Source organism: Juglans regia, chromosome 16 (genome assembly GCF_001411555.2).
Source record: "Juglans regia cultivar Chandler chromosome 16, Walnut 2.0, whole genome shotgun sequence".
Classification (NCBI taxonomy): Eukaryota; Viridiplantae; Streptophyta; class Magnoliopsida; order Fagales; family Juglandaceae; genus Juglans; species Juglans regia.
The window spans coordinates 18,697,672-18,720,115 of NC_049916.1; the positions used below are offsets into that span (position 1 = coordinate 18,697,672).

The window sequence follows — 22,444 nt, forward strand, 5'->3', positions numbered from 1 at the left end:
AGATAGAAGAAAAAATCGGATGAAAAAACCCAAAAGAAAAAATCGGAAGGAAAAACCTAGAAGAAAAACATAGGAGAAAAACACAGAAGAAAAAATCAGATGGAAAAACCCAGAAGAAAAACCCATAAGAGAAAATCAAAAATAAAAAAAAATAAAAAAACTGAACACACTACTTTCAGATGTTCTTCGATTCTCCATAGAAAATAGTTTCACACGAAACTCCTAAAATACCTTTCAAATCTCTAAGCTCGATGTTGTTGCATAGCTCCAACAAATATATATTTATTTAAATATTTCAAAATATTCGAGAATCATCATGAAAGTCAAATCTTAGCTTTTCATTTCTAAAGCTAGCAACAACAGCCATTGATGAAAACTTTCAAACGAATTGATTTGTGTGCACTTTTACGGATACGATGCCACGGTCTGCAGACGAAGAAAAAGAAGAAAATGAGATAGTTTTCGACTATGAGAGAGAGAGAGAGAGAGAGATAAAAAATAAACTGAAAATAAGAAATCGAAATAAGTTAAAATCATGCAACAAGTAATACCCGTTTACAATTTTAACAGCAAACAGGTCGGGTTTTCAGACTGGACTAATTTGGAAAAATGGGTCGGGTCGGGTTTGCTGGGTTTTTGTTCAGCCCTATCTAGATCCATGGATGTATAAGGTGATCTTTCCACCTAATCAAGTTATAAAACCTTGATGTCTCCTTTGTTTCCTATAATAATTTATTTTTCTTGTTCACAAGCAATGGACTCAAAATCACCGCATGCAGCACGTTTGTTTATAGGCCATGATCTGACCACCGGATCAGAAAAAGGATCAGCAGCTAATTGATTGGAACCGAGTCCGAAAAATATAATTGTCAACATGCATGGTGAAATATAGTACAAAAGGATCAAAATCATCGATGTCGGAAAAACGTGAAATTATTGTACAATCCGAGAGAATATTTTAATTAAATATATATATATATATATATTTTTGGCCTCGAAGTTTACAATCCCTAGCTAGCATCATAAGCTAGCTGCTTCGAATCAGACAGCTACCAAAGACATTAAAGGCATGTTTAGATACTACCAGGCTTCAAAGCTCTCAATATGTGCGAACATGTGGATGCCCAAGAAAATTATTTTCATTTGGTAGTTTAATTTTGTCCTGCAAGTTGATCATTAATAATCCATGCATGGCATGTAAATTAAGCTCCATTCACAAAGCCTATGGACCCTTCATGGGGTGTCAAAGAACAACCTATAAGGAGATCTCTCTTTCCCCGTTTTGATTTTAGGCTTTATGAAGATCGAATGTAATAGGTCCTATAACAGAGGTATGTTTACCTATTATTATAAGTAGGGGCGTAACTAATGTTTTGAATACTGTACCGGACGACGTACCGGTCAAGGCACTGAAACGAAATATTTTAATACCGGTACCGTTTCGGGATAGCGTTTCGGGATAGTCTTTATATAAATAAATTATATATATAAATATATATATAAATTATATTTCAAAATAATAGTTTATATATAAATAAATTATATATAAATACATATATATAAAAATTGTAAATAGTCTAGTCAGAATTAGAGGTTAAAAAATAAATTTGTAGTTTGAAAAAATGAAAAAAAAAAAAAAAACACATAGGCCGAAATATCGGCTGGTACCGGCCGAAATATAGGCCGGTACAGGCCGAAACGGCCAGTACTATCCGGTACGAGCGGTATTTTGACCGGTACGGAACACATGTAGTACCTGTACCGGCCGGACGGCCGAAACAAAAAATTTCGACCGTACCGGCCGGTACGGTACGAAATTAAAAAATGGGCGTAACCGGTCCGGTCCGGTCCGGTTTTGAATAAAATCTAGGACCGAACCGGTATGTACCGGTTTTGTATTTTTCAAAACCGATTACGTACCGGTTACCCTCCTAAACCAGTAGTTTCGGTTTTACTGGTTACCGGTCCGGTTTTTCAATTTTTTTAACATGTAAGTCTCACAATTTGTCATTAAAAATTTGTTTATAAAAAAAAAAATTGATTTAAAAAAACTGTTTTATACTTTTATTAATATATTAGACTATATAATAGTATTAATATTAGACTATTGGTATAGTTATAAGTTATATATTAGTATTAGTTATAAACTTTTAGTGATTTAGTATTAATATTTTATATAATAATTTATAAATTATAATAAGAAATTATTTCATATATGAATATATATAAAATTTCACATAAAAATTTATAATTATACATTATATATAAAACTTATATATATATTAATATTTAATATATATAAAATATTTTGTATAAAACTTATATATAAAAATATTATTTTTTATTTTTTTAATCAACCGGTCCGATCTGGTACGGTCCGGGCCAAAAAATCCCGAAACCGGATCGGAACCGGCCGGTTTTTACATTTTAAAAACCGGTTCCGGACCGGACCGGTTCAAAACCGGTAAAACCGGTCGGGTTCAATCCGGTCCAGACCGGTTTTCCGGTTTTTCGGTTTGAGTTTACACCCCTAATTATAAGTAGTAGAAATACTCCTTTTTCCCGCCTGAGCTCACGTCAGTTTTCGTGATTGTATTTATATAGAGAAGTGCTGCTGCTTTTATAGTTACTAAAAAATTATATAAAAATAAATTTATAAATTAATATAATTTTATATGATATATTATATCTATTTTATAATAAAAATATATAATTATATAATCTTATTTATAGTCACGTCAGTTTATGAATTTATTTTTATAAAAAAATTTTATAATTAAAACATTTCTCATTTACATATAATATACAGCTAAGAACCCATGATGGATATACATTACTCATGCAGCCATATATAGCTAGCTATAGATACAATCCTCTTTATAGTATCTTACAACTGCTTATTGAAAATACCCACAAGGAACCAACGGCTCCAAATCCACATATGAAAAATGAGACACATATCATCAACACAGACCCAATGGCTACAAACTGTATATATGGAAACTTAACACAAAATCATCTGCTCTAATTTTCTTTGTAACGTCTCTTTATTTTCCATATTCTCTTGTATTTTCCTTTTACATATTTTTACACACACTATATATAATGGAAGGCTCTCATATATGCTCTCACGATGTGTGAGACATTTACACAAATAGTTGGAATCTAATTATCTTTATGGTATCAAGAGCCGTGTGAGAGTGCAAGAGAGTCTTCCTCTCAATTATCATGGCTTCCATTCCACTGAGTGTTAACAATTTTGTCACACTCAGACTCAATGAAGGACATTACCCTTTATGGAGGGAGCAACTTTTAGCCTTGGCAGAAAGTCAAGATCACCTAGTCGACCACCTCACTGGTGACTCCCCCCCACCACCCAAACACTAATGATGACTCCCTTAACCCCCCCGCAAGAATTAAGTCAGCCATACCTTCAATGGCGCAAGGCCGATCGTCTCCTCCGTGGGTGGTTCATTGGGACTTTGTCCGAAGAAGCCCTCGAGTTGGTGGTTGGTTTTGACACCTCCAATCAAGTGTTGGAAGCTCTAAAGCCGCATACGCACAAGTCTTTCAGGAGAGAGAATTTCATCTCACCCAACAGATTTCATATTTGAGGAAGGAGCCGATCTCCTCTCTTGCGGAACACCTTCGGCAGTTTAAGTCCCTATGTGATAACCTTGCAGCAATCAGATGACCCATGGAGAATAAAATGAAGGTTTTTTCTCTCCTGAGCAACCTTGGACCGAAGTACGAGCCTTCACCACCTCTATGCTCAAACCACCGATGCCGATGTACACTGAATTAGTGCCGCTCCTCCAAGGGTATGAACTTCGTTCTCATCTCCATGACTCTTTCTCTAACCCTTCTATGGCCTTTTATGGACAAAAAGACAAGGCACAATGGTCGGTGGCAAGGTGATCGAAATTTCTCCTCTAACGGGTGCAGCTTCACCCAGTCCATCCAACTCACTAGCCCTTCTCATCACTTTGCACAGGTAATTCAGGTATGCTTGAAAATCTTTGACGTTATTTTGGTATTGATGTTGTTATTGTTGGTGATGGTACTTTACATGAAATCACCCATATTGGTGATACTATTATCAGGTCTGGTGCCTCTCAAATTAAAATAAAAGATGTTTTATTAGTTCCTGATCTTGAAAAAAATATTTTATCTGTTAGTCAATTAACGTCTGATTATCCTTCGCTTTGTGAATTTTATAGTATTGGTTTCTCCATTAAGGACAAAGTGACCAATCGCACAATCTTGAACGGGCGACGAAAGGGTAACTTGTATATCTTATCTCCTCTTGTTGAAGCTCATTTCTACACCCGATTTCGATCGGTCCCCAAAGAAATGTGGCGTCAACGGTTGGATCATCCCCAAGCCTCTACTCTTTATGTTCTTCACTCCAAAGGTCTTATTCAAATCATCGGCAAGCATACTGGCACCTCAATTTGTGAGAGCTGCCAACTAGGAAAAATGAGCAAATTATCTTTTCTACCCTCCTCTTATCCTAATCTTCATGTATTTGATAAAATCTATTGTGACATGTGGGGCCCTGCCCCAATTTCATCGATTGGAAAATTTCAATATTATACATGTCTAGTTGATGGTTTTTCCAAATACACGTGGTTTATCCCTCTTTGCAAAAGAATCTGATTTTTTTAATGCTTTTCTTTTATTTGAAAAATACATTGAATGTTAATTTAACAAAAAAATCAAAATTTTTCAATCTGACAGCGGTGGCGAATTCGCTAACCACCAATTCAACTCACACCTCCAGCAAGAGGGAATCTTACATCAATACTCATGTCCCCCATACCCCTGAACAAAATGGCCCAATCGAATACCGACACCGCATCATTCGGGAATTAGGCATGACCATGTTTTTTCATAGTGGCGTCCCAAAACGCTTCTAGATAGAAGCATTTACTACTGTTGTCTTTTTAATTAATCGCCTCCTTTCTACCGCCATTGACCTTCATTCTCATTTTTCTGTCCATTATGTTCATTTTTCCAACTACACCTCACTCAGTGTCTTTGGCTCAAAATGCTATCCTAACACATCGAACACCAAACATAACAAGTTTGATCCCAAAACTCTACAATGTATCTTCATGGGCTATAGTGATCACCATCAAGGTTACAAATGCTACCACCCTCCCTCTCGATGAACCTTCATTTCCCGACATGCCGTCTTTGATGAATCCACCTTCCCATTTAAACAACCCGGTAACCTTCATATCCCATCCTCTACTGCTCAAGTATTATCTACGTTCCATCAATGGCATTATCCTATATCAAATACTAACACTATAGGTGCTGCTAGTTCTTCTTCCTTACAAGTCCCTCCTCCTAATACTGATATTCTCGTTCCTACGATAGTTGTGCCCACCCCACCCACCGCACCTACTTCATCCTCTAGTAGTGTCGTGTGGAGTGACGCTCTCTGTGAGACAAACGCTTCTGCGACTCCACCACTATCACCAGTGGCTAACTCCCCCCATTCTCCTCCTCGCCACCATGGTTACACGCTCCAAGGTTAAGATTCACAAACATAACCATAAATATGCTAATCTTCATACTCTTGTTGATCTTCCACAAGAACCCAGGACTGTTAGCTTCGCCCTCAAACATCTTGTTTGGTACAAGGCTATGCAAGACAAAATCCAAGCCCTCCATGACAACAACACATGCACCCCCCGTCCATGGATGTCATTGGCTGCAAATAGTAGGGGTGCTACCCGCCCACTACGGGGCGGGGCACCCCACCCCCGGGATGCGGGCGGATTGGACCCAATCCGCCCCGCCTCTTTTCACTTAAAAAAACACTATATTTTATTTGATTTAAAATTATTTCTAAGTGCAAAAATAATTAAAAATACATTTTTAGATCCAAATTATAAATTTAAATTTTGTAAATATGATTATAATTTAAAAACTATGTAATTTTTAAATTTGTTAGTGCATATTTTGTGTAAATTGTAGTATATTAATTTTTAAACTATGTAGTTTTTAAATTTGTCAATGCATATTTTGTGAACAAGTCTAACAAATTGTAATATATATTTATATATACATAATTTATAAAATATAAATATATATTTATGATTATATATATGTATATAATATATATATATATATATATATATATAAATGTAAGCGGGGGCAAGGCAGGGGAAATGTGGGGCAGGGTTGAGCCCTCCCCGCCACCCGCCCCCGCTAGGGGCCCTAGATGCAGGGCGGGGGGCGGGGCCCCCGCATGGGCGGAGCGGGGTTGTCTGCCCCGCCATGCGGGGGCAGAGCGGAAGTGGGGCGGGGCAGCGGGGGTAGGGCCCGCTGGCCACCCATAGTAAATAGGTCTTCAAGACCAAAATCAATGTTGACGGATCTCTCGACCCACTCAAAGCCCGCCTTGTTGTGAAAGGGTTCTATCAAATGGATGGGGTCAACTATATAGAGACTTTTTCTCCTATCATCCAACCTGGCACCATTCTGATCGTCCTTACCTTAGCTCTTTTTCATCGTTGGGACATTCGCCATCTTGACGTCAAGAATGCTTTTCTCCATGATAATCTACAAGAATATGTTTTTATGGGTCAACCTCCAGGTTTATCCATCCTACTCTTTCCTCGCACATTTGTAAATTAAACAAAGATTTATATAGTTTAAAACAAGCTCCTCGTGCCTGTTTTTGATAAATTTAGTAATTTTCTCTTTGCATATGGGTTCTCTCGTAGCACTGCTGACCCCTCACTTTTTACTTATCACTCTACTCACAATACTATAATTCTCTTCGACCACTGTAGTCTTTGCTTGGGGGGCCATCAACAACCTTCGAGATGGGGTTAATGGAGTACACGATGGTCACTTTGACACAACTTTTAATGGACATTTTCACAAACAGTTGAGGCCCTTCTAGCCGTGTGAAAGCAACTCCAAAAGAAAAGAAAATGACAAATTCCTTTAGACTGCCTCCCTTTTCACCTTCACGATCCGAGTGGATGATATCACAGAAATTGAGGAAAGGCAGTGCAACAAAAATCCTAGAAAAGCATTTATTCGTAGGAGATCTGAAAACCCGAAGGAAATCTAGGGTTTTTTTGTCAAGCATTGGATCTGAAAATCCAACCATGAAGGAACCTTATTCTTAGTGAAATGGGATAGAGAAGCTCAGTGTAAACAGCCATGGAGGATCCTGAATGGATGAAATTTTAAAGCTGCATGAAGCCGAATCGCCATAGTGTGTACGAATGAGAATGGGGAACCCAGCAATGGAGGAAAGCGAGACGGGATAGGGATACTTACAGTGATGAATCGATTGAGAGGTTGTTGTCAATGGTGACTACGGTGCGAGAGATGGGCGAAAAAGACGAAGGCACCCAACGGTTTGGGGGAGAGAGACGAGGAAGCAATGAGCTGTAGCCAACATGAAGATACATTCGAGCTGTAGGCAACTATACAGGGATCCACTATAGCATCCTAATGCAAACACCCTATTTTAGGGATTCGGATGGAGGAGAGTTTGAGGTAAAAGCCCTAAACTTTCCCCCAAATTAAAAGGGAAAAATGACGTTTAGGGCACCGAATGCGAATGCTGTAAACTGGTCACTTGCCAAATCTTTTATCATATTTTAGTAAAAAAAAAATGTATGGTAAGTTGGATCTGGATGCTCCTACGACATAAATATAAAAAAAAAATTAGAAAGATGATTATATATATATATAAGTATGTGGTGTACGTATACAAAGTCGACATTTGAGCTCTGCTAGGGTTTTTTCTCCTTTTTGCCGAATAAGGGTTTTCACGTAAGGCTGCATGGCAACCAAAGCAGGTTGTCGGTTCGTGGACCTCATCTCGGCGGTGCCTTAAGCTCTATCCGAGATCTCTGTTTCGTTCCATGCGTCTAAAACCATTGACGGAGAAGTCTACTTCCAATTTTCCTAGGAAGAAATATAGAGATCAGCAGGACCATTTAGGTTTTCAATTGTTTTGAAATTCCTTAAACAATGACCTTCTCTGGACGCCATTCGGGCATTCATTCATTACGGATGGGGGCTAGAAGGCACACTAGTTGTATCTGCAATGAGGCGTCCTCGGAATGTATTCATGCACATGTCCTCTGAGGAGGATTTTTTGAAAGCCCTATCGCGTGAAGCCTGTGATATCGATGGCGTTAATTATCGGGCTTTCCAGTGGACGACTGAATTTAGTGAAGAAAAAGAACCAGCTTTTGTCTCGGTGGATTGTGCTTCCATGTTTGCCTCCTAATTTCTACCACGATTCCATTTTACGTATACTTACTGCTCCTATTGGAAGTTTCAAACGGCGTGATAACCCAACCTAGTACGTCACTCGGACTGATGGAGCTCGTCTTTGTGTGGTCATGGATGCCTCTAAATAGCCTCTTCCTTATTTCTGGATTGGGCCTCCTGGATAGGCATTGAGTCGGAAACAAGAAATCATCTATGAAACACTTCCAACATTCTGTTGTAGGTGCAAGGTGAAGGAACATAATTCTTGGACATGTCGAGCTCTTAAGGCGATGACTGGGAAAAAAATTTGGGTTCGGAAAAAGGTTCCTAATTCAGGAGAAAATCCATAAGTTCAACAGGAAAAGATGGAGGAAGAAGAACCTTATATCGTGGAGCAACAACAAAATGAGGAAAATCTGTTCGAAACAGGGGACCCATTGATGAGCAATCAAGAAAAACAGTTGGTTGTGGTTACTGGATTGGAAATTACTCAGGCTGGTGATATGGCGATTGGGCAGGACCAATATATGGCTCCTATGGTTGCACATGATTTGATCAATGATGTTCATAATATAGCTGGGGTGGTCATTGTGGAAACATAGACCATGGGTGAGGCTACATGGGTTTTATGGCAGGATACAGTGGTGCAAGTTGAAGAAGTTCTACCTAATGTGGATGAGCTACGCCTAGAAGGGAATGGTTGATAGAGCTCAAAGTCTGATGCATTGTTTGCAATTTGAGAATGGTTGTTCTAATGAAAAAGTTGGAGGAAAATTTTGGGTTTTTTGGAAAAATATTGTGGAGGTTCAAGTTGTTCATAGCAGTTCTCAATTTATTTCTCTTCGTGTAGGTACGGGTTCTCAACAGTTCTTATGCAATTTCATTTATGCAAAATGCTCTCGGTTAGAAAGGCAGGAGTTATGGGATGACCTGAGCTTGACTCGTCTTGGGGCTGTGCCTTGTTTATTTGCAGGAGATTTCAATGTTATTCAATCTAACTCGGAAAGAAGGGGTGGTCGACCTGGGCCTCAAGTTGCTATGGAAGAGTTCAATAGTTGGATTCATCAAGGCGGTTTGCTTGAAATGAAAACAGAGGGTAGAAGGTTCTCTTGGTGCAATAGGCAACGTGGGTTAGCCAGAAGTTGGGCAAAGCTAGATTGTGTGTTTCTGGATGCCTCTCTTATTTCAAGATTTGATAATGCTGTTTGTTCATATTTATCGAGATCGACATCTGATCATTGTCCTATGCATATTGAGTTAACTAAAAATATTTTCTCTTATGGGGGCCTCCTCTGTTTCGGTTTCAGCAGATGTGGGTTGATCATCCTGAATTTTTGGCTTGTGTTCAGCAAGGTTGGATGGTAGCAGTTGAAGGTATGGGTTTATGAAAGCTTACTAATAAATTAAAACAAGTCTGGGTGGCTCTCCAGGCTTGGAATAAGGGGTCTTTGGTCGTACTTCGGCCAGAATTAATCAGCTTGAAGAGAACATGGAGAGGCTTGAAAGTAGCTTAATTCAGGGCTGGGATGAAGATGCTGATAGGGAGCTTCATTTGGCTGTTGCAGAACTCTCTTCTTAGAGGAGTAAAGAGGATACTAAATTGGCGCAAATGGCGAAGGTAAAATGGAAAGTGGATGGGGACAGAAACTTCGTTTTTTTCCATGCTTACTTGGCTAATAAAAGACGTAAACGTATTTCTGACATCAGAGCTACGGATGTGGCTATTTTTTATTCGCCGAAAGCCATTAACCAAGGTGCCGCTAATTATTTGCCTGGTTTTCTTCAAGCGGATTCTCTAAGAGAAATTCCAGATCTTTCCTACTTAATCTCTCCTGTTATCTCAGGTGAGGAGAATGTTCGTATCTATTGTACCCCTACTATGGAAGAAATCTATGCAGTTATTTCCTCTATTCTGACTAATAGCTCTCCAAGGCGGGACGATTTTGGAGCGGGTTTCTTCAGAAGTTGCTAGGAGATTGTGAAGATGAATGTCTGGGAAGCAGTTTCAGAGTTTTTCCTGTCTAAGCAGTTGCCGAGATTCTATTTAGCCTCATTCATTGTCTTAATTCTGAAGGTTGAAGAGCCTACAAGTTTTGACAAGTTTAGGCCATCAACCTTTGTTTGGTCTTCTATAAAATTTGCTCTAAAGTCATTGTTCATCGTTTGACAACCCTTCTTCCGAAGATTATCTCTCTTGAATAGGGTGCCTTGATTCCTAGACGCAGTATATTTGAGAATATCTCTCTTACACAGGAAATTGTCCATTCTATTAATAAGAAATCTCATGGTGGTAATATCATCCTTAAAGTGGATATGGCTAAAGCGTATGATCGAGTTGACTGGCACTTCTTGTTGGAGGTTCTTCATTGCTTTGGTTTTTCCCTTCAGGTATGTGACTTACTTTGGGCTTGCTTCTTGTCTCCTTGGTATTCTGTTATGATGAATGGGACCTCTAAAGGTTTTTTCCAAGGCGGTCATGGTTTGCGGTAGTGGGATCCTCTCTCCCTTTATCTGTTTATTATTCTTCAAGAGGTTCTCTCTAGACTCCTAAAGAACAGTGTGGTGGAAAATAGATTCAGTCAATTTTATCAAGCCCGAGGTATGATTCAAATTTCTCATCTCATGTATGCCGATGACGTGGTGATTTTTACCAATGGTAGCACAAGATCTATTCTGGAGTTATTATCTGTTTTAGACACATATGAGAAGTGGTCAGGCCAAAGGATTAATGAAGAAAAAACAGCAATTTTTTTTCTCAAAAAATTTTATTGGGTCGTAAGAGAGCGCTTATGAGTATGACTAGTTTTTCAAAAGGTTTTTTTTCCTTTAAAATATTTAGGGATGCCTATTATTTTGGGGAGGCTTAACCACATTCATTTGGTGGAGATGTTTAATAAAGTCCGGAATAAAATTAGTGGTTGGAAGATGAAGCTTCTTTCTTCAGGAGGTCGCATTATTTTACTTCGGCATGTGCTTTCTAGTATTGCTTTGCATTTGTTTGTTGTTTTACAGGTTCCTTAATCCATTATCAAAGAGTTACATTGATTGATGAGTACATTTTTCTGGGGTGAGGCAAATGGGAAAGTGAAGAAAAAATGGGTGGCTTGGCACAAAATGTCTAAACTAGTGGTAAAAGGAGGTTTGGGTTTATGTAATCAAAATGATATGCAAAGGGCTTTGCATATGAAATTCGCTTGGAATCTACTCCAAGGTAATTCTGTTTGGGCTCAATTCTTTAAAGGTGAATATGTGGGTTCCAAACCTTGGTCTCTTATTGATACGAACAAGGGTATGAGATTTTGGAAGATGATTGTTAAAAGTATTCCGTTAGTCCAAGATAACTCGAAGTGGCGTATTAGGGAAGGTAATCTTTACTTTTGGTATGATCAATGGAGGGATCAGGACCATTTATTTAAGGATATCCCGATCATGGGTCGTCCTATGCTTAAAGTTATTGAGTGTAAAATGTCTGACTTGTGGGACATGGATTTGCTGGTTCAGTTGATGGGGCATGATAATGTGGAGGATATTATTGATGCTCTTTATGTTTGTAAGAGGGGGCCAGATGTGCTGATCTGGACAATGCATGACAGTGGTTGTTTTTCTATCAAATCAGCTTGGGATTGTATCCGTGTAAGGGTTTCCATTATGGCGAGGCATACATAGGTGTGGCATAAGATGCTTCCTTTGAAGGTTTCGGTCTCCATGTGGAAAGCTTGGAATAATGCTCTTAGTGTTGATGATCGCCTTCATCGAAATGGTGCCCTCATTGTGCCTAGGAGTTACTGTTGCGATGAAGGAAATTATGAAGACCAAAATCATGTTTTGTTCCAAGGAAATTTTGCTAATAGGGTGTGGTGTTATTGTGGTGGTATTTTTGGTTTACTTGTCGGTGGCAATTGGAGAGCGACAGTAGAGGCTTGGTTTAGACATGCTAATTCTTCTACCCAAGTGGGGGTTCTTGTGGGGCTCCTCCCTTCTTTTCTTTCTTGGCGCCTTTGGCGTCACAAATGTGTTGCTCGCATGGAGGGTCGATTAGAGTCCTTAGGGGCAATCCATTCAAAACTGGATTAGGGAGATTTGTCAAGACATTCATAAGGTTTCTAAATGCTCCAAACATAATACTCAGGTTTTACATTCTTTGTTTATTCCGCCTTTAGTCCTGTCAAGGCGCAATCCTCAGTTGGTGGCCTGGAAAAAACCAAGTCAAGGTTGGTTCAAGTTAAATATAGATGGCAACAATTTTGGTAATCTTGGGCCTTCAAGGGTGGGTGGTATTATCAAAGATGATCTAGGTAATTTGGTTCAAGCATTTGCTTTTCTTATTGACGTTGGGTCGATAATAGAGCTGAATTACTAGCCCTTCTGTATGGTCTTAAAGTTCGTAATAATATGGGGATTGGTTATGTGGATATTGCGCTTGATTCTCAAGTGGTGGTGTCATGGTGGAAGAAAAGAAGATGTGGAGTTTGGTATCTGGAAGACTTCTGGGAGGAAATTCTTGCTCTTATGGTTCTATAGTTTGCTCAATTCGACATATATTCAGAGAGGGAAATAAAACTGATGATTGACTTGCAAAGTATGGCGCAATGGGCCAACAAATGGAGTGGCAAGGCCTTGGGGAAGTACCGAGAATGCTGTGAGGCATCATCAGATTGGACAAGCTGGGCATTCCTTCGCTTCATTGTTGATTTGTTATTGATGTATTCTGCTTATTTGTTTTGTTTGGTATTGTTTTGCTTTTCTGTTTTGCAGGTGCTAACAGTGTTTTTGCGAGTTGTGTGGTCCTTTTTGCTATGTTTGTATAGTTTTTTATTTTTAGTTTAATGTTGTATTATGGAATTATAATTTTAGTGCTTTTTTATTCCTGGGTTTGAGCCTTTATGCTTATTTGTAGCCGCCAGGTATCCGTTTGTAACCACGATTTTCTTCCATCAAAAGTGAGGGTTATCAATAAACTTGGAGTACCGTCCTCTTCTTAAAATATATATATATATATATAATTTATATATAAATTAAGAGAAATTAAGGTGGTGTGACTAAAATCAATCTCAACCATATAAAGAGTTTCATAATTTATATTGTTATCGTTATTTTTTTTTTTGGAGGAATAGTTATCGTTAATTTGTAAACCCTTAAAGAGTACTTAAAGTTAGCTTAAGCAGTAAGGTACTTGGAAATATAAATTAAGTATTGAATTTTTATTCTGTTATATATGGAATTCACTATCGTGATGCCCATAGAACATAAAACAAAAACACAGCCCGTTTGGGAATGAGTTCTGACTTGTAACAGGAAGAGACAAGAATGATACCAAAAATTCGCCTATGTTTGTGAGAAGATCAGTAAAATCTACTCCCCAATGGACACAGCCTAGAAGTCGAGCTGATCATTCAAAGTCGTGCATGTGTAAAAGTCAACAATCAACAAAATGGTTTTTTGTGTGATAAACATGTGAGTTCAATGCAAACACGTACAATAACCTCTTCCACACAGGTACGTACATTACATCATGTTATGTATTAATCTATGTTTATTATTGCATGTCATAATATATATATACATATAGTTGGATTAGGCACAATGCTACTTATTAAAAATTATACATAGAATATGTCAATAACGAATGAGTCATATTCTAATCTCTTCCGCATGCTTTGATATAGACTAATCATAGATATTGTCTTAAGATGTATAAGTGCTGCGCATACTATTTGAAAGAAAGTGAGATCTATTATTAAAAAAATAATTTTTTTTATGTAGATTCTAGATTTACCCACTTCTTTTAAATGGAATACGCAGAACCTACACGAACTAGAAATATAATTTCTCTTTGATATAATAACAATGATAATGTCGATTGACAGGTTTCCATATATTTTGTTTTCACAATGAAGTACTCCTCGCTCTATCCTCTTCCTCTGTTTAAAAATATAAACACAAGAAGTAGTTCTCTTCTTTGAACCACCCTAAGAGGGGGAAGGAGTGGCTCTTGATCCCTCCCTTTCTATTGCTTTTTCTCTCTCCCCCCTCTTTCCATGCATGTTTATAGTTTCATTAGATCGATTGTGTCGATCTTTCTAGATGGGCTTAGAACTGTTAGCAATTGAGTAGCGCATGAGATTCAGGTATAGTGGCAAAATTGCAACCGATCCTAACGACTGTTGGACATGCATGGTACAGTCACATGATGTGTTTCTTCAAGTCCGGCCATAAATTATTGATCTTTTGGTCTAGTTATCATGTTAAACTCTTGCTTCTCCATGAGAACATGGAGGGCCGGGCAATAAAAGTTGAGGTATCTAACTTGCAAATTAGCACAACCTCGTTTGGTTACGCAATTAAGATGAAATAAAGTTGGATATTTTGTTAAAATTTGAATAAAATATTATTATAATAATATTTTTTAATATTTTTTTATTTTGAAATTTAAAAAAAATAGAATTATTTATTATATTTTGTATGAAAAGTTAAGAAAGTTGTAATAATTATATGAGATGAGATGAGATAATTTGATGTTGTGTAACCAAACCACCACTTTCTATAATTGTACTTTTAATTCATGTATTCCCTTCTCCCTTACAAAGTACACTAGTTTTATTGTAACAAAGACTTTAATATGTATGGGACACCCATATGCTCTAGTATCTTTAATTTACTTTTATTGCATTGTTGGACATGATACCAAGTAAAAAAATATATAATACGTGAAGTGAAATGATTGAATTCTTGATATTTTGGACCGAATTTAAAATATCATTCACATAGCTAGCTAGTAGCTGCACCTCCATTTTCTAATCTATCAAACAACAACCTCTCAATGACTCTTGATTATGAATGGATCAATAAGTGAAATATTTACTTAAATAAAATAAAGTGTAGAGTTAAAGTTTAAATTTAGAACTTCTGATCTGATACAATGTGAAATTATTATTTGTCCCACACGCTTAAACTGATCAAAAGAGATAAATCATCTAGTGCATGTTTGGAATTCCTATTAAAACTGTTTACTGTTTAGAAATCATATATATATATATATATATATATATATATCTAAAGCAATTTCAAACATATTACATTTGTTTAGAAATAATATAAAAAGAAAATTGATTTTTGAGGTAGAAATGACAAAAAAAAAATAATAATTATTTGGATTTTTAAAAATAAGGATCATATTCTTGATAGAAATCAAATTTTGTAATCAAATAACAATAAATATAGTTTAATAGGATTTTCAAAAAATATAATGAAGAAAAATCCATTCAACAATGCATAATTGAAAAGGAAATACTCTAGCCACAAATAAATTACGCAAAATCAATCTCATAAACTGACATGATTTAATATGGTTCGTCAGATAATAAAGTTACTTTTACTGTAAAATAGATCTAATAAATTAGATGAAGTCACGTCAATTTGTGTAATTGTTTTATGTAATTATTTTGTAGTTGTAGCAGTACTCTAAATAAAACAGCAATACAATTGCACTTAATATTCATAACATTTTGCCTTTGATAAAATCAAAGGGCAAATATATAATTATCATAAAGTTCTAAGGATTTTTTCACTCATTGATACTCTTATGTAAAATTGAAATTACGTTCAGTATTATCAAGAAAAGTACGTTTGAGAGAAAACATCAAATTAATAATGTTTTTTCTTAAACGTATTTTTTAGTTTTGTTGAGATGAAAAAAATACTTTAATATATAACAATCAAACAACTTAATTTTATCATTAAAGAGTTTTTGAAGCTATTTAATTATTTTTTAAGATTTCTGATACAATTTTAAATAGACCGTTAATTATTTGTAGTATATTTTTAATATCGTGCTCTCTTAAAAATATAGGATTGCTGATATATACACAACGCATGCCATGAACAATAAAGAAAATTTGCATATATATTATATATATATCCCGTGCAAATCCCATGAATTCATCCCTTTAATTTGAGTATTATGGTCTGTCAACTCTAGAGGACTTCAGAAAATGAAGGTTGGGTTCAAATCCTTCAAAGAGGTAGTGGAACATGTAATAGCAATACTCAGTGAAGAGGATGTAGAGTTGTTTGCCTGTACAGCATATCATGTGTGGAGGAGAAGAAATGCCTTTTTGTTTGAAGGAAAGTTTGAGAACCCATCTCGGATAGCCCAAGCAGCTCTTCAGTCGACCAAAGACTTTAAAGAAGCCAATGACAGGGTGAAGGTGGACTTGATCAATGAAAGACCTACTGGATTAACTACTTGGAGACCTCCACCACTCAACGTTTACAAAGCAAATTGGGATGCCTCAGTCGACCGAGTACACAGCAGAATGGGGGTGGGAGTGGTGATCAGAAATTGGGAAGGAAGGATAACAGCAACTCTGAGATCATCAAGGTGCATTTTTCCTGATGCTAAACTTGCAGAAGCAATGGCTGCACTAAGAGCAATTCTCCTTTGTAAACAGATAGACATTTCAAGAGTATTGTTAGAAGGGGATGCTCTCAATGTGATCAAAGATATCAACTCAGAGGCAAAGGACTGGAGCTCAGTAGGATTGATTATACAAGACATCAAGGCTGAACTTCAGAACTTGGAGTATGGATTGGTTGTTTATATATCTAGAAACTCAAATTGTATTGTTCATTGTTTAGCTAAGGATGTACTAAAACTCTCTCAGGAGAGCATAACAATGGAGGGAATCCGGCCTCTTTGTATCCAACATATGCTAAATTAATGATGAAAGCTTGAATATTCAAAAAAAAAATTTGAGTATTATTACTGATCAAAAGAATTAACGTCTGTACGTCTTTCACATCCAGCAGCATAATAACATATAGAGAAGAATTTAGGTTGTGTTTGGAATAGAAAAATGATACTTGCAGTCGTGAGTGTGTAAGTGCAGTGCAGTCACTTTGAAAAAAGTAAATAAATATGGGATCCATATGAAAAAAAAATTAATTTTTTAATAGTGGATCTCACTCTTTTTCAAAGCGACTGCACGAATCGATTTCAACTCATTTCAAATTAATTATTGATGGGATTTACTATTTTTTCAATTTCTTATAAAAAAAATTAAACTCATCTCAACTTAATTCATACATTTCAACCTAAAAATTTAAATTTATCTCAACTTAAAAAAATTAAGCTCATTTCAATGAAATTCACAAAATATTATTATTCACAACTCAGTTTAACTCATCTGAACATTCAAATATAGTCTAAATCTATACTGAACTTGCTTTCAAATAAGGTGCTTTTGGAAGGAGATGAGTCATTATCAATGCCATCAACTGTGTTCATGAAGATCTGTCGTGGTATGGACACATCATAGAAGATATAAAAGCTCTCTTATCTGGTAGCTGGGGCAGACTGGAAGGTTCAATTTACACATAGAGAAAGAAACAGTACTGTGGTACATGTATTAGCCAAGACAGCTCTTGTTGTCCTATGACACTGAAAAAGTTTGAATTAAAGAAGGTCCAGTTAGCTTTTATTTCCAGCTATATATGAGATTAATTAGGATAATTAAACAATATTGTTCGACTTCTTAATTTGGCAATGAAATTGTGGTTTATTTCAAAAAAAAACTTCAAATATCTCATGAGTAGCTCGCCAACTATGTCACATAATATTCGTGCCTCTATCTCCATGCATGGCTACCGGAAGGATCAAAATTCAAAAGCATCCACTATATATCGGTGGGGGTCCGATCCTAGCTAGCTAGAGATCATCCTAGCCATGACTATACCCAGAAATTAATGTTTGGGTACTAAAAGTTCTTCAACACTTTCCAAGTATTCTCGTACTTTTGAAAATACTTTACATGCCAAACAACTTAAAATACTCTCAATGGGACCCACAAACTCACTTCAATCTCTACTCATAACTATTCACAAACATTCTATAATATTTATCACTATTACATATAAATAAAAAATAAAATCACTATAATATATAAATAAAAAATATTTATCACTATTATATATAAATAAAAAATAAAATCGCTATAATATATAAATAAAAAATAAAATCACTATAATATATAAATAAATAAAAAATCACTATAATATATAAATAAAAAATAAAATCACTATAATATTTATAACTATTAAATATAAATAAAAAATAAAATCATTATAATATATGAATAAAAAATAAAATCACTATAATATATAAATAAAAAATAAAATCACTATAATATATAAATAAAAAATAAAATCATTATAATATATAAATAAAAAATAAAATCACTATAATAAAATAACTATAATATATAAATAAAAAACAAAATCACTATAATATATAAATAAAAAATAAAATCACTATAATATTTATCACTATTAAATATGAATAAAAAATAAAATCATTATAATATATAAATAAAAAATAAAATCACTATAATATATAAATAAAAAATAAAATCACTATAATAAAATAACTATAATATATAAATAAAAAATAAAATCACTATTATATATAAATAAAAAATAAAATCACTAAAATATATAAATAAAAAATAAAATCACTATAATATATAATAAATAAAAAATAAAATTACTATAATATTTATCACTATTAAATATAAATAAAAAATAAAATCATTATAATATATAAATAAAAAATAAAATCACTATAATATATAAATAAAAAATAAAATCATTATAATATTTATCTCTATTATATATAAAAAAAAAAAGTAAAAACACTAAAATATATAAATAAAAATAAAATCACAATTATATATAAATAAAAAATAAAATACTATAATATTTATCACTATTATATATAAATTAAAAATTGAATCACTATAATATATAAATAAAAAATAACATTACTATAATATTTATCACTATTATATATATATAAATAAAATCATTATAATATTTATCATTATTATATATAAATTAAAAATAAAATCATTATAATATTTATCATTATTATATATAAATTAAAAATAAAATCATTATTATATTTATCATTATTATATATAAAAGTAAAATAAAATCACTATAATATTTATTAATATTAAAAAATCACTATAATAAAATCATTATAATATTTATTATTAAAAATAAATCATTATAATATTTATGGGACCCACACATTTTTCAACTACCTACTCAAAAGTCAACAACTCAACATACTTCACACATCCAAACAACTCAAAATACTCTCAATGGGACCCACAAACTCACTCCAATCTCTACTCATAACTATTCATAAATATTCTCAACACTTTTCAATACCCAAACGTACCCTAAGAGCCTCAAGATCAGAGGCATCTGACCACCAAAATTAGAGGACTTCGACCGTGAACTTAACAAGACCTTCTTATTAAATATTAAGACCAACAAATTCAACGAATTAGGTAAACAAAAAAAAAAAAAACAAGACTATATTATTAGTATTATAAAATCAAAATCGGGTATGGAAAAGATATCATATACAAGAGTCACTAAAATAATTGCCTCTCCATGATAATATGTACCACTAAACTTACCACCAATCAAATCAAATCATATGTATGTGAATAGAACTATAAACCTAGTAAAAAACAAAAAATAAAATAAAAGAAATTACAAGACCAACAATAAGCCAAAACCGGCGGCCATGGCAGCCTTGAAGCCCCACAAAGAACCAGAAATCTGGGCGGAACTGCCATAAACAGTGTCTCCCTCGTTCTCGCTGGACGGTGTAGTAGTAGAAGTCGAACCGTTGTAACTCGGGTTTGTTCCGTACAGCTCCTGTATCCCCAAGATGTCGTCGCTGGCCAGCTCTACCTTCCTCGTTCGGGACGGGATCGTTGGGTACATGATCGCGTTTTCCACTGAGGAGTGGCCCAGCCCCAGAAGATGCCCGATCTCGTGCACCGCTACCGACTCCAGGTCCACTGCCGATGTCTCCGTCGCTTCGGTGATGTCACTCGATACCACCCAATTCTCGTCTCCATCCAGGTGGAGCCGACCGCTTGTAGGCGAGAACGCGTGGGCCAGCGTTCCGAGTAGACCGTCGAACGGCTCTCCATCTCCGTGGTCCCCCACAAAGAAACCGATCTTGAGGTCGGCATCGGCCAACGAGTCCGTCTGTGTGAATGTCAAAGCTGTCACCGCTGACCACCGGCTGAAGGCGCGAGTGAACACGCCCTTGACGACGTCAGTCAGCTCGTTTTCCGGTTGGAATGCATAGGTAAGGTCCCGGTTATATTGCGGCCACCGCGGTTTGCCGGGGAAGAAGGTGTAGTGAGAGACGGTGTGTATGTGCGTAGCGTTGGACGACTGCGTCGTTTTCCCGGAGTTCATGGTTGTGGAGCCGTTGACAATATCAGCGACGCCGCATCTGGGCCGCACAATCTGCTGAACGGTCTCTGGGTCGAGGTCACCCGTGACGTTGAGGTTGAAGTTCTTCTGGTATGTCTCGATGGCGGTTTTGAGGTCGCTATCGAAGTCGTCGGTGAAATTGGACGAGGAGTTGATGTAACCAAAGTGTTTCAAGTAGTTCTTGAGCTTGGACAAGCCGTCGGCTTTTTCGCCAGGGTGGCAGCCGGAGAGATTCCGGAACGAGTCCCACGCGCCATGGGTGGCGTTTAACCACGGCGGTATAGATGTGATATTGGGGAAGAAACGAGCAGAGGCTGGAGTGGAGGAGAGGAAGAACGACACTGCAACTGCAAACGCGAACAAGCAGATGATTCTCATTCTTAAATTAGAGAATTCAGACAAAAGCTTTGATCTTTTTTAGGCGGCTAATGAATCGAAACTGTGAAACCCAAGAAGGAGGGCTTAATAATCGAGAGAGAGAGAGAGAGAATGGGGTTGAAATGTTCGAGTTCCTCGTCGTCGTTGTCAAGTGAATCGTATATATATATATATAGCTTCAGCCTTTCAGGAGATCGTATTCGTCAAGAAAATGCATTCAATATTTTTTTGCATATCTTTAGCGTTGAAAAGTATGTCTGCTTCGGACTTTGGAAGGTTCCGGTTCGTGATGGTTTGAACGCGCAAAAATATAAAAATATTGGTGTTTTTAAACTTTTTATAATTTTATATCTTTTGACGATTGAAGACGTAAATAACGTTTGTTTTCGCAAATTTAAGAAGAGATGATTTAAAATTAAAATTAAAAATTAAATAATATATTATTAAAATATATTTTTTAATATTATTTTTATTTTAAAATTTTATAAATTTAAGTTTTTATTTTATTTTATATAAAAATTAAAAAAAATTATAATAATTAAGTAAGATAAAATCAGACGAAAATAATTGCGAGAAATAAACGAGGACGTGACGTCGTAAATGGCGCCGTATACGATCTCCTGAAAGGCTGAAGCTATATATATTTTTCTTTTCATTCATTTTTTTATATTCTTAAATATTTTTCTGAAATTCACAATATTACTTAAAACATTTTTCTTTAAGATGTCGCATAATTCTTTTAAAATAAGAGATTTAATTTAGAATTTATATAAAATAAATTATTTTTTTAATTATAAACTGTATTTCTTTTTAAAATGAGTACGAAGAATTTATACTATAACAAATTACGTTAGTTTGTAAACTTTTTTATAACACTATTCTATAACTAAAACATTTATCTTTAACAAATAAGACATATAATTTTTAGTGGCGAAAATCCTCTTTTAAATGACATATTAATAGATATTATTTGAGATAGATAAGATTTATAGATACTTATTATGTGTAAATTGTATAAAATTAAATAATATTCACTGTTAGAGTGGATTTTAAACATGAAATAAAATAGAAAATAAATAAGAAATTATAATTTGAGATGAATAAAAAACATTTTTTACTAATAAATATAATAAATAGAATAAGGCTAGATACAATCATGGAATGTGCAAGTACTGCATAATCTTTTTTAAATTATTGAGATTTACTATTAAAAAAATATTTTTTTTCATGTGGATCTTGTATTTACTCACACTTTATAAAAAAAATTATATGATACTTATACACTTCACGACTACAAATATCATTTCTCGTATAAATATATATGTGTGTTTGTCTTCTTAAATTAAAAAAAATATTTTGAGACTTGGAAATGGTAGAAAAGTGGGCTTGTTTAGAAATAGATCACATCTTAAAATTCTCATCTCATATTCTTTCCAAACATAATTCAAATACAAAAATATTTTCAAACTAATCATTACAATTATATTAAACTTCCAAACAAAAAATA

General features: G+C 35.1%; 2 protein-coding genes across 2 annotated transcripts; one reads left to right on the forward strand and one right to left on the reverse strand.

The window, feature by feature from the left end:
- Window positions 1-16,247: 16,247 nt before the first annotated feature.
- Window positions 16,248-16,976, forward strand: LOC108989784. The gene has a single exon (XM_018963526.1). It carries the CDS (start codon window positions 16,248-16,250, stop codon window positions 16,974-16,976), a length of 729 nt encoding a protein of 242 aa, XP_018819071.1.
- Window positions 16,977-19,649: 2,673 nt separating this feature from the next.
- LOC108989846 (metalloendoproteinase 2-MMP-like) lies at window positions 19,650-21,143 on the reverse strand. Its single transcript, XM_018963607.2, has one exon. It carries the CDS (start codon window positions 20,935-20,937, stop codon window positions 19,819-19,821), a length of 1,119 nt encoding a protein of 372 aa, XP_018819152.1. The 5' UTR covers window positions 20,938-21,143; the 3' UTR covers window positions 19,650-19,818.
- Between the last annotated feature and the right edge of the window lie 1,301 nt (window positions 21,144-22,444).

Excerpts from the sequence above, each read along its gene's own strand:
- LOC108989784 (XM_018963526.1), top strand. The coding sequence starts at position 16,248 with ATGAAGGTTGGGTTCAAATCCTTCAAAGAGGTAGTGGAACATGTAATA.
- LOC108989846 (XM_018963607.2), bottom strand. The coding sequence starts at position 20,937 with ATGAGAATCATCTGCTTGTTCGCGTTTGCAGTTGCAGTGTCGTTCTTC.